At 47.0% G+C, this 16,914-nt stretch overlaps 2 protein-coding genes across 2 annotated transcripts in view; one reads left to right on the forward strand and one right to left on the reverse strand.

The window, feature by feature from the left end:
• Positions 1-1,903: 1,903 nt before the first annotated feature.
• Positions 1,904-3,113, forward strand: LOC106607856 (putative peptidyl-tRNA hydrolase PTRHD1). Its single transcript, XM_014205291.2, has 2 exons — positions 1,904-2,193; positions 2,523-3,113. Exons 1-2 carry the CDS (start codon positions 1,984-1,986, stop codon positions 2,691-2,693), a joined length of 381 nt encoding a protein of 126 aa, XP_014060766.1. The 5' UTR covers positions 1,904-1,983; the 3' UTR covers positions 2,694-3,113.
• A 171-nt stretch (positions 3,114-3,284) lies between these two features.
• Positions 3,285-16,914, reverse strand: part of LOC106607631 (nuclear receptor coactivator 1-like) — a 95,499-nt gene continuing 81,869 nt past the window's right edge. The window contains 13 exon segments of the mRNA XM_045719522.1: positions 3,285-9,316; positions 9,521-9,707; positions 10,022-10,196; positions 10,446-10,824; positions 11,135-11,233; positions 12,285-12,590; positions 12,888-13,056; positions 13,212-13,329; positions 13,452-13,607; positions 13,754-14,559; positions 15,072-15,599; positions 15,601-16,158; positions 16,405-16,552. Coding sequence (XP_045575478.1) covers positions 9,149-9,316; positions 9,521-9,707; positions 10,022-10,196; positions 10,446-10,824; positions 11,135-11,233; positions 12,285-12,590; positions 12,888-13,056; positions 13,212-13,329; positions 13,452-13,607; positions 13,754-14,559; positions 15,072-15,599; positions 15,601-16,158; positions 16,405-16,552 — 3,797 coding nt within the window. The 3' untranslated portion in view covers positions 3,285-9,148.

Consider the following 16,914-nt stretch of genomic DNA (forward strand, 5'->3'; position numbering starts at 1 on the left):
CCACCAAGTCAGAACAGTAGGCCAAATTAAGAGGTGAAAATAGACCAAATTATTAGGGTGAGGCACATGGGCTACTAACAACTTACTACACAACATACACTTAGTATTACTTTCTTAGCTACAGAATACATATCTCCCTGGCATATTACATCATTTATGCAGCAGCATACAATACATTTTTGAACTCACCTTGTTGTGCTATGCTCACTTGAACAGGAAGGTGGCACGGCGGTCCTTCGTAGGGCAGATTCTGTCATAAAGATCTGTCATTCTCTGGATTTATGGTGCTTTCAAAACAACTGGGAACTCAGAAAAAAACAAGGTCAAATCATGATGACGTCATTGATCTTCAGGTCGAAGCTCTAGAAAGAGGCCAGATTTACAATTCCCAGTCTGAGCTCGTTTATTTTATCTCTGGCCAATGACCGTGAGCCTTCTTGGATGGGCACTTCTAATTTAACTCTATGGGAGCACCCAAGGGGCTAGAATTTTGTAGCGCTACTCTTAGACTTGGCGGTGACATAGTGTCCCCATGAGTGACAGAAAACTGAGCCAATCACGGCACAACGCTCTGTATTTCCTGCTGGCTTTCCCCAACACCACAGAAAGCACTGAGCTAGGCTGAAACACCTGCATTTTGGAGCTGCTTTACACAAGAAAACAAAAAAAAAGACCATGTTTGTATTATTAACTTTATTAACTCAATTATATATATTTTATTTTACGTTGTTAGCAAATTGATATGTGACACGTATTAATGCCAAAATAACATGCAAAACAGGCAACCTAAAAAACAGGCATGCTAAAAATGTGGGGCTCAAAATAGGTGGTCTGCCCTGAATGATGGGTCGCCATTGTCTAGAAGTAAAATAGGGAGAGATGGGGTCACTCACTACCCTTTCAACTGGCAAAATCTGTATGGTAGGACATGACGTGATTGGTACATTTCTTATTTTCTTTTTTAAACTGTGGGTTGGGTTATATGTGGTATCGTATCCCTATTAGATAAGGACCCCAACTGGACCCATGAAGATGCATTAACACAGTCAGCTCCAGTACCTGTTCCTGAGACAGGCAAACCACACGGATCATTGTGAATAACACCGGTTTGCCTTAAGTTCCCAATTCCAGTGTTTCTGAACGGTCCAGTCTCAGTCCGGATTTAAATCTGCTTGAAAATCAGGCATTGTTACTGAGAGTAAATTAATCTGAGAAGTAACTATAAAAGGGAATCACAGGAGAGATGGAACCAGTAACAAATCTGGAGCAAAAGCACACCATCTGAAATACTTTGTAGCCTACTGTAATCAATGAACCTATTGAATGTACACTGTCATGGGTGGTGTACGTTTGACTTCCCATGTGAAATGATATATTTCAACCACAAGGGGACATACGTGTACCTACACAGAAGATAAACAAAGCATAATTTCCAGCACAGCTAGCAAGAACTTTAGCTAAAGATTTGTATAACTGAACCAAGATAGACCACAGCATGTCGTTTCAAATGGCAACAAATTAGTCATCGTGAACAGAACAAGCAAGGAGGTGGGTAGGGCCAAGTACGATCTTGCGAGATTCTATTGGCGCGTTCTAGCATATATTTGCATTATTCTGTTAGGGAACGCCTACTCTTAAGTGTACGGGTGCAACAGCTCAATTCGCCTTTGCACTCCTTCTAAACAACGCATTTTTTAAAGACTTTGGCAAAGGGTAACGTTTACAAAACGTAGCCCACTCTGCTCGTAACATATTGTAGTTTTGGGAACAGAAAACTGTATTGAGATCAAATGTTTAATCGATGAGAAAATGTGCAAAAATCGATTTTTCGTTCCATCGTCTCCCACTACCTGCCGCTGGGCTTCCTCTCACTACCATATTTGGCCAAGCGGATGCTTCACATTTATACATCCGTTAAATATCTGTCTCATTGTTCTATCTGTACCTTAGCTGCCTCCGGTCCTCTACCATTACCGACCAAAGATGGCGGCGTCAGGAACCGCAGCCCCCCGTCGTCTTGTCCAGTATGTTGTGGTCCGGTCAGACCTGGTCCATACGTTGGCCTGGCCATTAGGGGCGGTTATAACGCAAGCCTGTCATGCTGCCATCGCTGCCATTCATCTGAACTACAACGACCCAGACACGCAGGAGTACTTGGCAGAACTGGACAGCATGCACAAAGTCGTCCTTCAGGTAGCTGGGACTGGGGTACTATTATTAGCTCGCAAGTTAATCAATATTATACTGCTATTAGTGAAATAAATCGACATGCCTGTGTTTTACGCGAACGTGGGCAAAACAAGTTTCCTACTGACTTTGCCCATGCGCTCATATCAAGCTGCATAAAAATAGCCTCTCAATACAAAACCATTTTTTCGTAAAGTAAATATTTATACTTTAAGTTTCTTTATGTAAAGTAAATACAGTAGGATGGAATAATTATGCAGTGAATGATAGATGTGATTGTTGAGAAAATAAACTAATGCTTGTGATCTCCCTCTTCTCCTTCATCTTTTGGTCAGGCTGTGGACCAGGCCTCCCTCTCCAGCCTGTCTGAGACGCTGACAGAGAAGGGGATCGCCCACAAGCTGTGGATTGAGCAGCCAGAGAACGTCCCCACCTGCCTCGCCCTGAAGCCTTACCCCAAAGACATTGTACATCCTCTGCTGCACAAGTTCAAACTGTTCAAATGACACAGAGGGACAAAGAGAGACCCCTGTAACATGCATTTGGTGAATGGAGTCTGGACCATGGCTCCACACCAGCCAGTTAATTTGGTGGTGTTCTTTTTGGTTGACCTGTGCATCTTGGCGATGCTGAAGGGGGAAGAACCAGCACTCAGTGTCCGTGCTCCAACTTCACAAGGAAGAATCTCTCTCTGATAAGCACTGTCAGTGTTTGTCTTCCTACAGTAACAAGGAGACATCACTCACTGCATGAAAAATGCCATAAAACGGGCATTTAAAGAGTGGATGTCTGTCCACCTAATTTGATGTGGCCATGTATCTTGTGATTCAATTAAATGGTGAATAGTTATGTAAGGTATTTTTCTAGCCACCGATGGTTGGAGTCTGTTTACAAACATACAAGATGCATTAAACATGGTCAACTAATTTGTGTCTTCTTGTATTATTAGTTACTTCACAATACACAGAATACAGCCCTTACAATAAACTGAGGTTGAAAGAGGTAATGCAACTAGTGGCAATGTAGTGTGACAATAATGAAAATGAGAAATACAGTGTAGTAAAACAAAAAAAAAGACAATCAACCAACATTCCATATCCTGTTTTAAAATGGTGTTTTTATTGCAAATGTGTTTCATTCTCACATTCATGGATGTTATAGATTTGTTAGTCAAAGCATAATTTCCTTCAAGGTCTGCATCTTCACCTTGGAAAAGCAATAGAGGGACTGAACGCACGAGGTGTGTGAGTTGTGTGTGTGTAAACTTTGAACTAATCCCAGTCTGAGCAGCCACATACCTCCCAAAAAAATCGACAGACAAATAAGACTGTTTCAGTAGATGCAAAAACGTTGCTTTTCAGTCTACAGGGACCCCCTGTAGCTACTTGACCTAGCCTGAGACTGATTGTCTACGATGTCCTAAGAAAATGTAGGATTTATCCCAGGTATTCCACCTGGACACAGAAATAAAAACATGCATAATTCTCCCAGATACTTCATATTGTCCCACCCACACAGCTGCTCTGATGCCTGTCTAAAAACAAGTTTAATAAACAAAACTGGACAAAATGAGTAAAATGTATAATATATATATTTATATTTATTTATATTAATTTTACAGGGGGAAAAGTGGAACCTCGTTTCAATGAGAAAGCATTGGCCTTATAAGTGGCGAGACAAGCTTTTGACTTCTCCATCCACAACCAACTTCAGTCTCGATTATGCAGCACTTACAACACTTGACAAACATCATCAGCAAACAGTTGCTCCAATACTCGGAACAGTTGAGAAGTAATACCTGTAGAAGGTAGAGTGCATTCATCTTAACAAGGATGTTAGTTGCTTCTGCATTAGGCAGTATGTTACAAGGTGGTGACAAAATGACAGATGCAGGGGATAGCAGTACACGTATGTAAGGCTGTAACTGCTTGGTAGGAATTACTAAGCCTAGAAATATATAGAATAGAACTGCCGCTGGTCCCGTGGGGCTCAGTTGGTAGAGCATGGCGCTTCAACGGGGTTCGATTCCCACAGGGGACCAGTATGGGGAAATGTATTAACTCACTACTGTAAGTCGCTCTGGATAAGAGCACATGCTAAATGACTAAAATGTAAAATGCTACAGTATAGACCAGAGCACAATGATTGCTGGTAGCTAAGAGCAAAGTTGAGGGGGAATGTTTTGAACAGTTAAAGCTGCTGCAGGACAGGAGTATGAGTGTAAGCGCGTTAGTTATCTAATGGCCGAGGGGAGAGGGGCAGTGGATCACCTGAAGAAGAAAGGCATAGTTTAGATTGAGGATCTGTGGCAGAGAGAACGATCATATGTCAAACTACATAAGAGTAGTAGTAGAGAATGTACACTTCTCTTTTGTAATCATATTGATGGGCTCTGCAACCAAGTTCTTAAGAACATGAGAAATCTATATTTTACTTTCTATCACATTTAGGGCACAGGAGGCTGCTGAGGGGAGGACGGCTCATAATGTCTGCAAATGGAACGGCTTCAAACATATGAAAACCACGTGTTTGATGTATTTGATACCATTACTCCCTGTAGCTCAGTTTGTAGAACATGGTGTTTGCAACGCCAGGGTTGTGGGTTCGCTTCCCACGGGGGGCCAGCACAGAATTGTTTTTTTAATGAAATTAATTGAAATGTATGCATTCACTACTGTAAGTCGCTCTGGATAAGAGCGTCTGCTAAATGACTAAAATGTAAAATGTAATTACACCTATTCCGCTTTGGCCATTACCACGAGCCCGTCCTCCCCAATGAAGGTGCCACCAACCTCCTGTGATTTAGGGGATTTACGATGATGATAATGATGAAATCTGATGTGAACATGAGTAGTATTTATGATGGCCTGTTTCCTCTAAATAATTCTGAGATAAAGTGCAAAAGTAGATTGTTTTTCTTGCAAATTCCTGGAATATTTAGATTTCTTGTAGAAAAGTAATGTAAAATGCAGCAAACTTGTTTTATAAAGGTAAAGATAAGAAAATCCTCATTAACATCATCAAACAGCGAGGAGCAGTCCTCTATGCAGAAAATACTGTATATACAAGAGGCACCTCAAATTTGGTATAAAGTGTTCAGCTAAATAAATTGAAATATTTGATTGAATAATCTTAATCTGTGAGATTCAGTTGAGAGAGCAGACCCACAAGTTCAGACAACTATCACCAATGCTAGTTGAGTAAAAAAAGTAAATAATAATTGGTTCACTAGGCTTCTCTTCTTCTTTCAATAAACTAAAATACCTTGATTTAAATCATTGATTCAAATTCTAGTTTGCTTTGAATACCTAAATCAGTGTTAAAAAAAAGCTTTTTGTTAAGGTGCATAGCTAGCTGTTGCAAGTTTCTCTCTTCCTGTAAACAGTGACAGCATGTCAGGCCCTACAAACCTTTTTGAGTCTTTGCCAGGAGTCAACGGCAACAAGGAGAGGAAGTTTCTAACTGATCATACTTTGAGATATTCCAAAGAATAGAAGTTAGATAAAAATACTAAATCTGATAGGTCACTTGTCAGTATCTTAGGACAAATTGTGTGGAAAAAGAAATAAAGGACAAACATGCAAAGCACAAACTACCACAATTAGTAGTGTGGTCAAGGAGGAACTAGTATGTATAGACTATTTCCTTTTAGAAAAGTGAACAAACGCTACATTTTGTCTCGTCCAATTGCATGAGGCTTGCATATGATATGAATTAAACATCTTAAAGCTTTGGTCATTACTTTTTGAAAATGCTAAAAATACATCAGGCGATCAATCTACAAAAGCCCACTTAACTACCGGAGCGATGCTTCTCAGAATACAAGGTTCCACTTTCTCAGATCTGTTTAAACTTTTTGACAACAGAGAAATTAAATAATATGGCCTTTTTTTTTTTTTAAATTAACCCGTACAAAAGCCAGTCCACACTGCTTCTCTCTCTCTCAGTAAAATCACATTCAGCAGTCGCTAAACCATTCTCTCACATAAAGAGCAATCTGAACAACACCCACAGGAAAACTTGCAGGTATCTAAAAAGAAGAAAAAAATCTAATCAGGACATAATCGGTTTCCATCTTAAACACCAGATATACAGTATTAATCACATACATACACACACTCAGACAGTCATATACATCAAAAAAATACAAAATAAAATGGAAGCGAGTAGTTAATACCACAAACTTGGAGCACTACATTTTGTCGATTCTGAACAAATACATATTCACATTGTCTGTTATATACATGTTAACATGTTGAAGAACCAGTTCAAATATTTTCCTTGTACCTGTACTGAATGGACTGTCTTTGCCATTGAGCGGCTCTTGCATATAAGAATGTCTGTTAAGTTAATGACCGTTGTCTAATGGTGCTTTGTATTTGGCATATTATATCCCAAATGCTAAACAGTTAATATTAACAGATCAGATGAATTTCTGCATTTGACATAGTTCTATTAACACTTTCTATACAGTAATGCCTGTTCCTAAATGAGGAGCGAAGGCTGGAGAGTATGTGAAGAAGAGATTCATGAAACGTTATCCTTTGTAACACTTCTGGGAGTATGAAACCGTTAGCTGGTACCCTATATAGTACAAATGTATACTGAAAACAAATGTAATCCTTCCACATACATTCTGTTAATTTTGTCTTGCTTCCGTGTGTTTTGTAAAGTGTATGTTTATTTACATAAACCAAACAGTGGCTCAGGAATGGCTTTAACATTGATAAGTACTAATTGTTAACCCACATCCCTTTCAAATAGAAAGTAAATCATTTACCTTATCAGAAGAAAAATACACTTAAATATCTCATCTATTAAATCGTATATATATTGTTTTTGAATGAAATGCAAAAGGCTAAAAGCAAAGCAACATTTGAAGTGTCTTAGAATGACAGGAAGAAGTGGTATGTCAAATCAAGGTTTATCTCTTTCACAAATTGAGTCTCCGAATTGGAACCGCTACCAGCTTTTCATGTCAACTTGAATCAACATCACACAAAATTAGAACCATTTTCAGGTTGAATTTGAGTTGTATGCTGAGGACACCTGAGCCACTGTTTGGGTATAAAGCACAGGCACACAGACGCCATTGAAACGGTACACAGCGTGATTCAGAAATCATAGCACATTAAAGGAGTTGGCATTCAGTTTGAGGTCTCAGGAGGATGGTGATCATGCATGCTATTTCAACTGATCATCCCTAACCCTCCTCGGTTATTAGCTGTGCTCGGGTAATGTTGCACACTTTGTAAAATACCTTGTATATACACAGTGATATCTAGTTGGACCATAACACCCTTAAGAAAGCCTTCTGTTAGTCAGAAATACACATACCCGGGATAGAGCAGAGAAGCCAAAAGCCAAATTAGACTTGATTTTTCATTATCATTAGAACGTCGCCGAACTTTGCTCTTTCTGTTGTTGCTTTCTCTTCATTTTTGGGTTCATTGCTTGTTAATAGGTTACTGTTTACCCACATAAAACATGGTGTTTTTTTGGGCCAGACTTTCTATGCGAATGAATGTGTACAGTAAAATATCAGAGGTTAGCGCTAATAGACAGTGTCTGACTGGGCAACAGTAGTCACATGAGCAGTCAAAAAGAGCTGTAGTGTGTGGCCAGTGGAATGACATCATCACGGGCAGAGAGTTGGAGGAGAGAGAGCACTGTGTTTCCAAGAAAACACCCCATTCAACTTCCATCACTTCTTCTACGGTTACGAGTTACAGCCTATTCATGTCATTGTGTAATATTGATAACCCATTCTTGTTTGTTTTGAGGTTCATTTAAGGGGATTAAAACATTCAAAGGTCTGCCAAAAGAGCAGAGCTAGCCATTTCTAAAATCAATCAAATTCTTATAGCGAGATTTTCTTTTTTCACATTACAGAACACAGAGCACATTTAGCAGAGGTACATTTTCATAATGCCAAATATCGCCTGAACAAATTATAATAACTGACATGTTACTCTCAAATTAAAAAAACGGAAGAAAACCGCATTGAATCACAATGTATAGTTTGAGCTAAAAACGACAGTTGCATTTTAGAGTAATTAAATTACGCTTGTGGAAGGAAAGTAGTGTGAACTCATCCCAATGTGTGTCCATCTGTGCTGTACAATACTACCCACCTGCACGGTTACACATGACAAACAATACTGACAGGCCAAGGAGAGCCCAACATGGCTCCTATTCACAGCTGCTGGGGAGAAAAATGTGTAAGACAGACAGTTACTTTAACAGCCTGGTGGTTTGAAAATGTGAAAGACGGTGTTGCCAACTGAGCAGAGCAACGCAATCTCCCATCCCATCCCGGCCGTGCTGCTTGTTGTCCTGACGACGCAGACGACGAGAACAGAGAAACAAAAACAAAAAACGAGAGCTGGGAATTTCCTCCCATCAGGCACTGCAATGGAGAGAGCTAGTCAGTCACAGATCCAGCTGAAACTGAGCTTCCCATTGCAGAGGTTAAAAACCTAACATTCCCAAAACGTTGTCCCCACAACGCCACCTCACGCTAGAGCAAAAGTTGAGACGACGGGTTAACCACCCAAAGCTGAGATCAGCTGCACGTTGATCGCACTCCCAAGACGCACTGCTGCGATGGCCTGACGGAACGGGCAATTAGGAACCAGATCCTCTTTTGACAACCACGACGACTTGGCAAAACCGGAAGCTGATTCCTTTCTCAGAACTGAAAGCAGACTTTGTGTTGAAAGTAGGTAACCAGGAATGAGCGCTGAACGATCGCTGCTGCCTTATGGTACGGTATGGGCTGAGGCTGGCTGGCAGGCAGGTCAGGCAGGTAGACAGACACACTCTTACCTGGACCTCAGTCTCCATCCCAGGGCCCTCCTAACCAGTCCGGCAGGCAGTTGTCTAAAACCAAAGGTGAGAAAGAGAAGAGGTTGGTGGTCTGTGGAGCACCACTCTCCTGGCAGGCGGCTGAGCTGAGAAGTCACTCTGTGAGGAGCTGCTGGAGGAGGCTCTTCTGCTGGGACTGGCTGCTCTGAGGCCCCTGGGGGCCCTTCTGGGTGTCTATGGACCCCGACTGGTTCAGGTAGGAGTCGCTGCCCACCAGGTTCACCGTACACTGGACGTCGGCAAACACTTGAACCTGCTGTACCTGATGAGGAGAGGAGGGAGAGAGGAGGACATTAGTGGAGGAAGGAGGGAAGAGGATAGAAGGAAATGAAAGTGACAGGTGGGCATTAGTGAAATGGTTCACCACGACAGTTTTGGTCAGTTAAGGGCAGCTTGGACGGTCCGTTATTGCTTTTGTACTTGACTTCTAAGTTGAAGCGGCTGACATCAGGTGTGGCACCCTCACCTGATCGTTACACATGGAGTTGATGTCGCCAAGGTTACTGTTGCCCATGCCAACAGGTGGTCCAATGGAAGGTAGCGAGCCCACCCCCCCTGAGCCTCCTGCCATTGACACCGTGATACTCATGTTGTTGTAGACCCCCTGTTGCCCAAAGGCCTGGGGCATCGTCTGACCAGACTGGCTGAACAAGCTGACACAGACAGAATACACATTCATGACACCAGTGGCTTAATGTACACTCTTCTTTCAGTTGCTATATCTGGTCATTACAATTACTAGGAAATTATATAGAAGCAGTTGATACATTTTGGTACCTTCTTCACTTCAAAGAATTAAACACATCTGGTATAATGTTACATAAGTGATTGTTTGAAAGAATCCTCTAAGAAACAAACAAGTAATTATGTAATAACCATCTGACCATGTACTTTCTATGTAAATAACATGTCAATAACAGACTATGCAATTTACACATTTACACAGGCATGGCTCTGGCCACCTCACCTGTTTCCGCCCATGCCAGCTTGCTGCCAACTCTTCATGTCAGGTGACTGGTACCCAGGAGGAGGCTGGGCCTGCTGGAGCAGAGGACTCTGGGAGGTGGAGTTCTGAGGGGACAGCAGGGGACTGGTGGGGCTGAGCTCTGGAGGGAACGAGGGGTCTCCTTGCTGGACCATACCTTTGAGGAGAAGGACAAAGAGATGCTGTTAGAACATTCTAGAGTCTAGACCATTTTGATATTGATATTTGTCAGCAGCACTTTATTCCATTTTCTATTGAACCTGTCTGCACACTACTTTTTGATATTGATAATCTCAGCACATTATATGCTATTTTGATATTGATATTAACAGCACATTGTACTGACAATTTCAGATGTTATAGAGACAGTGATTATGGTGGATTCCCAGGTAGCCTAGTCACTCACCTGGTCCTCCAAACTGCTGGAAGAGCACAGGCTGCACCACCGAGTTCACCGCCCCCCCAAACTGTCCCTGCATCCCTCCCGTCATAGTTGTCTGGCTGCCCATAGGGCCCTGGCCCGACAACTTGGGGTCCTGGGTCCCTCCCATGGGGTTGAATAGGCTGGGGGAGCTGGGTGGGTTCCCTGGCATGGGGCTGTAGCCTGGAGGATAGCCAAACTGTTGTTGCTGTGGCTGGGGTCCTTTTTGTCCCCTGGTGGCCCCCATAGGCCCCCCGCCCTGCCTCATCAACATGACCTTCTGCTGCAGGAGTTGTCTCTGGCGGTGCTGGAAGCTATAGAGCTCCCGCTGCCTCTGGGCCAGCATCTGGGCGTTCAGAGGAGGCTGCAGGGACACAGAGAAAATAGAGGGACTTTCTATCTGCAAAACAGCCCTCATAGTTTCCCAAATTAACTAGACCATCTGAAATAGACTGGAAGGAACTTTATTCAGAGAGAGGGAGAGGGATTGGCGGATGGAGAACAGAATAGGGCACTTAGTTTTCATACAAATAATTCAGTATAACTAGCTACAATGCTCAGGACTTCCTCAATACACACCATGCCGCAATACAGAAATAGAGGAAGAGGAAACAACGAGAACAAGAGAGAAGGAAGCATGAGCACATGATTGTGAGTTCCCCAAAAACACTCACCTGAGAGGGCATCTGAGGCTGCTTCCCTCCCTGACGCATCCCCATGGCAACGTGAGCTTCCCCTGGGAACGGGCTCATGGCAGCCAGCCTGTTCTGCAGCTGAGAGAGAGAGAGAGAGAGAGAGAGGAGGGAGTGAGTGAGAGCAGATAGAGAGAAGAGAAGTGGTTGAGAGAGAAAAGGGAAATGGGAACCTAATATTTGATAAAGAGAAGTGTGAGAAGACCAGTTATGAGAACAATATTCGTAATATCCTTTAATTTGCCATGAGGTCTTTGAAATCAACCTGATCAGCTAGCAGAATAATCACTCAAGTCAGCATAATCCTCTCTCTCTCAGCATAAATGATAACAATCAATCACTGTAAATGTACATACGGTTCAGTACTCCCCTACCATAGAGGGGCCTGTAGCAGCCCTTTAGTTCCCCTGTTTGTTCTTCTGTACCGTAATGGAGCGTAGGAGGCGCTCCACCTCACATGACTACCCATTTCACCAAGATAGCTAGCTCTGCTTAGCCACACAACACAATGGCACATTAACACAATGCAGGGCTGCCTGAGATTTACTATTGCTGAGCCAGTGTTTAACGAGCACGGGCTCTGACTGGGATTAAAAGGCAATGCTGCGTGACACAGGCTTCATTAACATCAACAAGGCCTGTTAAAGCCCACCCCCTCCTGTGTAGAGGAGAGGAGGGAATCAAGTACGTCCACATTAGAAAAGTGGACCAGGGGAGTGGACCAGGGGAGTGGGCCAGGAGAATGGACCAGGGCAGTGGGCCAGGAGAGAGGGCCAGGGCAGTGGGACAGGAGGGTGGACCAGGGGAGTGGGCCAGGGGAATGGACCAGGGGAGTGGGCCAGGGGAGTGGACCAAGGGAGTGGGCCAGGGATGTGGGCCAGGGGAGTGGACCAAGGGAGTGGGCCAGGGATGTGGGCCAGGGGAGTGGGACAGGGGAGTGGGCCAGCCTGGGTAGGTAATCGTGGTCCTCTTGAGCAGCAGTGTCTGTTGGCATTTAACAGATCCATTTACTGCTCAGAGAGTGCATACACCTGGTTTTATTTAGCGTTAAGGTGTGTTAGGGCTGTGTTGGAACAAAAGCCTGCAACCCCTGATGTACCCGCTTTGCCCTGCCCAGCCCAGCCCATCCCACCTGCTGTGGGCCCTGCAGCCTCTGTTGCAGCTGTAACCTCAGCTGGTTGGGAGGCAGCCGGAGCTGGTTGGTCATGCCAGGCGCTCTGCCCATGCCAGGCCTCAGCATCATGCCCCCAGGGAAGGCCCCCCTGGGTGCACCGAAGCCCCCCATACTCTGCATCCCTGCTATCTCTGGAGGGAACTGGGCAGGTGGGCCGGGGTTGAACTGAGAGGGGTAGCCGGGCAGCTTGGGGTCCATGGAGATGGGGGTGGTGGCAGGAGGCTGGGAGGGGAACCGTTGAGGGACGGGGTCGAAGCAGCCGCCCTGGGGAGAGGAATGGTCAGGGTCAATACTGGGTTAATTACAGTCCAACAAACATCCCAGGACCAAACAAGTCATTACATCAAGCATGCGTCGATGACTGCACTACTATACTGATGGAAAGAAACTATTCTGTGGTGCTTTGGACAGGAATTTCAATTAACTCTCTATATTTAACGCTCATTCAGCTCCGTAGTGTAGTAGAGTATGACAGTGCCTGTCCTCTTCCGTATATAGGTAACAAATCGCAACACTTAAAAAAGACAAATGCAATCTACTATCATTCTCTTCCTCTGGTACCTTCACCAGCTTGTCGATGCCCAGGGCTCGGTCCAGCTCAGCCAGCTCGCTCTCGTCTGTGCCACTCAGGAAGGACACCAGCTGGTCCAGGAGGGCCTTCTCGTCGTTACGCCCCTCGGGGGTGGTGGGGGGGCACAGCAGCTCATCCAGCGGGCATGGGACACACTGCCTGCTCCACACACAGGGGGAGTCCGGAACATGGGAGTGTGTCAATGCAATATAAAGATGGGCAAGGTTAGTTTCTGTGTGCCTGTGCATTGGAATGTGAGCAATGAGGAATGTATGTGTCTGTGTGTTTCTTCTACATAGAAGTACTATACTCACTCCTGAGGGGAGGCCAGAGAGGCTTGCACAGGGTTTCCCATGCCTCCATCAAAGGACAGAGTCTCAGTCAGGGCCAGGGTCTGGAACTGCTGAGAGTCTGTCTCCATCTTAGACAACGCTGGAGGACAGCACAACACACTCTTAATGAACCACCAAGAAACAAACAACTAACCCATAGATTTTATTATGTAGTAATTATGTCATTCCAGATATTTGATATGAGCGTATTCTGGTTCATACCGGTGTTGGAGTTGAATGAGTTCATTAGTCCAGGCTCTTTAAAGGGGCTGCTGCTGTCTTCAGGCGTCTGGAAGAGCTCCCCTTGTCCCGGTCTCTGGCTGGGGCTGCAGAAGTCAAAGTGTGACTGGTTCTGCAGGCTGGGGCCATCAGTGAGCCCTGCACAGTCACAAACAGACACATGGTCAGGACAAGTCATTTCCTGGGGGGGTCACAGTAAAAATGAAAACAGGCAGCATACAGTGGGTTGTGGAGTCAGGGGCCTCTCCCCCTCGGCCCCTTTATCATGACCCCTCACTCCTGACCCCCTTTATTCCTGCCGTACCTCGGCTTGGTCTTCCGGGAGGCTCCCTCTTCACGGTCACGGCCTTGACCGTGTTGGCCCCACTGGGCTGGAGTAAGGTAGGAGACTGAAGCTGGGTAGGGGCATGAAGCTGGGTAGGGGACTGAAGCTGGGTAGGGGACTGAAGCTGGGTAGGGGTCGGAAGCTGGGTAGGAGACTGAAGCTGGGTAGGAGACTGAAGCTGGGTGGGGGACTGAAGCTGGGTGGGGGACTGAAGCTGGGTAGGGGACTGAAGCTGGGTTGGGGACTGAAGCTGGGTAGGGGACTGAAGCTGGGTAGGGGACTGAAGCTGGGAGGGGACTGAAGCTGGGTAGGGGACGGAAGCTGGGTAGGGGACGGAAGCTGGGTAGGGGACGGAAGATGGGTGGGGGACTGAAGCTGGGTGGGGGACTGAAGCTGGGTGGGGGACTGAAGCTGGGTGGGGGACTGAAGCTGGGTGGGGGACTGAAGCTGGGTGGGGGACTGAAGCTGGGTGGGGGGCTGAAGCTGGGTGGGGGACTGAAGCTGGGTGGGGGACTGAAGCTGGGTAGGGGACTGAAGCTTGATATGGTTCTGAGGTTTGGTTTGAAGAGGTGATTGGAGCCAAGGCTGTGTCTGGGGCTGTGGAGGTGAATGGAGCCGTGGTTGAGGTTGGGTTTGGCTATGGGACGACAGGGCTTGGGTCTGGGGACCACCCTGCTCCTTGCTGCCCTGCTTGGCCCCTGTGGGGCCCCTGAGGGTGGGCAGCAGCTGGCTGAGAGGGTCCAGGTCAGCAGATACACTGGGGAACTGAGAGAGAGAGATAGGGAAAGGGAGAGAGGGAGAGGGAAAGAATGAAAGGGAGGGAAGGAGAGGGGGAGCAAGAGAGAGGGACAGGGAGAGAGAGTAAAAGTCAAAGAACTTCAAAGGCTGCTGCTGGAGAGAGACAAAGTTGAAAAGCAGGGGCCACAAATGAACACAACTAGCTCCTGCCTGAGGGCAGTGAGGGAGTGTTACTATGGGCTCAACGTAAATAGAACAAATACAGCAGCGAATCACATGCTCCCTTTAGAAGGCAGCAGCAGCATCCACTCTGACAGCCAACCACTGTGACCACCCCAGCAACAGAAGTCCTAGAAGTCCCTAATCCTAACTCCCGGCCCTAACCCTAAAACCTAACCTTAACTATAACCCCAAACTTAAACTGTCTGAGAGGTCTGCATGTCTGGGATGTGATCTTGCTGCATCTGGATACTACAGGGACTGTGTATGAGGTGTGAGCTGTAGACTGCAGGCGGGAGGAGTAGGGCTGCAGACAGTACCGGGTCTCTGGACGGCCTGCTGTCTGCAGGGCTCGGTTTGGGCTTGGGGCTGGCGCAGGCTGCAGCGCAGGGAGTAGTGTCCCCGCTGGCCCTCTTCTCAGTTTTGACCCGGACCGTCTGCAGGCTGAGAGCGGCCGGAGGGGCAGGTCGCCCAGGTCCTTCTCATCCGTGTCCAGGAGGAAGCGCAGCAGCTGGTGGTCCTGGGGGGTGGTGGGGGGTCCGTTGGGGTTGGCGGTGGCAGGGCTGGCAGGAGGCTCCTTCTTGATCTCAGACTCCTTGCCGTTGCTGCCCTCAGCTAGGCTGCTGTCCTGCAGGAGGCGGTGGAGGATCTTGTGGCGCTCCGTCAGCGTGCTGTGGGAGGCCGGGCACTGAGGGGTGGAGGTGGGTTTGGTAGATGTGTTTTTGGGGTCCCTAGGCGCCCCCACTCCGCCGTTGTCCAGGGGCTGGTTGAGTTTGGGGTTCACCCCTAGTTTTCCTTTAGCCAGGTCCTCTCCGCCCCCCACCTCCTCCTCCTCCCTCTGGGGGCTTGGCGGGGGGAGGGCGCGCTGGGGAGCTGGTGGGGGTGCTGGCCTGCCTCTGAGGTAAAGGGGAGGGCAGAGAGAAACCCAGGGGTGTCCCTGCTCCACCGTCCCCACCAGAGTGGCGCCGGCTGAGGATTCCACTTCCCCCGCCACCAGCTCCACCTCCCAGGGACGCTGCCGGAGAGTGCAGGCCAGGGGTGGAAGGGGAGAAGGGGTTCCCTGGGACACGCGGGCCGCCCAGCCCCGGACTGGCCCTGGGGGGCCTGGGCGACATGAATGAGGTAGGGGTGGCAGTGAGGGGGCTTCCCAGGGGCGAGGGGCTGTTGACCTGCTGAGGACACATCCGGTTGGGCGTCAGGTACCCTGCTGAATGGCTGGTGGGTGTGGTGGGGGCGGTGGTGCTGGAGCTTTTGCCGTTGTTGAGATGGAGGCCCGAGGTGGGGGCTGGGGCTTGGCTGGCCTCGCTGCCCGGGGGGAGGGCAGGGGAGTGGGAGGGAGCAGGGCTCCTATGGGTCAGTAGAAGGCTGGAGTTAGTGTTTTCCTGAGAGCTAGCAGTGTTGTGTTCCCTGCAAAAGAAGGAAAACAAGAGCAAAACATCAGCTGGGTGAGAGAAATATTCTGGAAATGTATTTTCTGTTTACATTGTTTACATCTTGTCAATTCCTACCATTCCAACCATTGTTGATTGGCAATAAAGACATATATTCTACTTGTTCCATATGACTTGCCAGTGTGTGTGTTCATGGGTGTGTGTGTTCATGGGTGGTGTGTGTGTGTGTTCATGCGTGAGTGTGCGGTTGTGTGCGAGTCACCTGTCGATAGTGTGAATGCCCATGATGAAGGGCTGAACGTCATGGTTGGGGGGGCAGCAGAACTTGCAGCGGGTCTGAGCGCTGAGGGGGGTCCCATCGCTCAGGTTGAACCGGTAAAGAGGGCTGATGGCCGTGCCATGGGTCATCACTGGCAACACACACACGCACAAACAACAATTGAGCTACTTATCAGTGTGGCGTTCTTGATGAAATAAAAGAAAGATGTTTCTGTAATGGTATGATATGGGGGTACTGTGTTGTTACAGCCTGATTATTGACAATAGTACAGAACTTTTCTCTTTCCACTCTTTCTTCCACCCCCCTTCACTTCCTCATCCTCCCCTTCTCTCCCCACTCCCCTTCCTCATCCTCCCCTTCTCTCCCCACTCCCCCGCTCTTCCTCATCCTCCTCTTCTCTCCTCACTCCCACGCTCTTCCTCATCCTCCTCTTCTCTCCTCACTCCCCCTCTTCCTCATCCTCCCCTTCTCTCCTCACTCCCCCGCTCTTCC

Source organism: Salmo salar, chromosome ssa06, assembly GCF_905237065.1.
Source record: "Salmo salar chromosome ssa06, Ssal_v3.1, whole genome shotgun sequence".
NCBI lineage: Eukaryota > Metazoa > Chordata > Actinopteri > Salmoniformes > Salmonidae > Salmo > Salmo salar.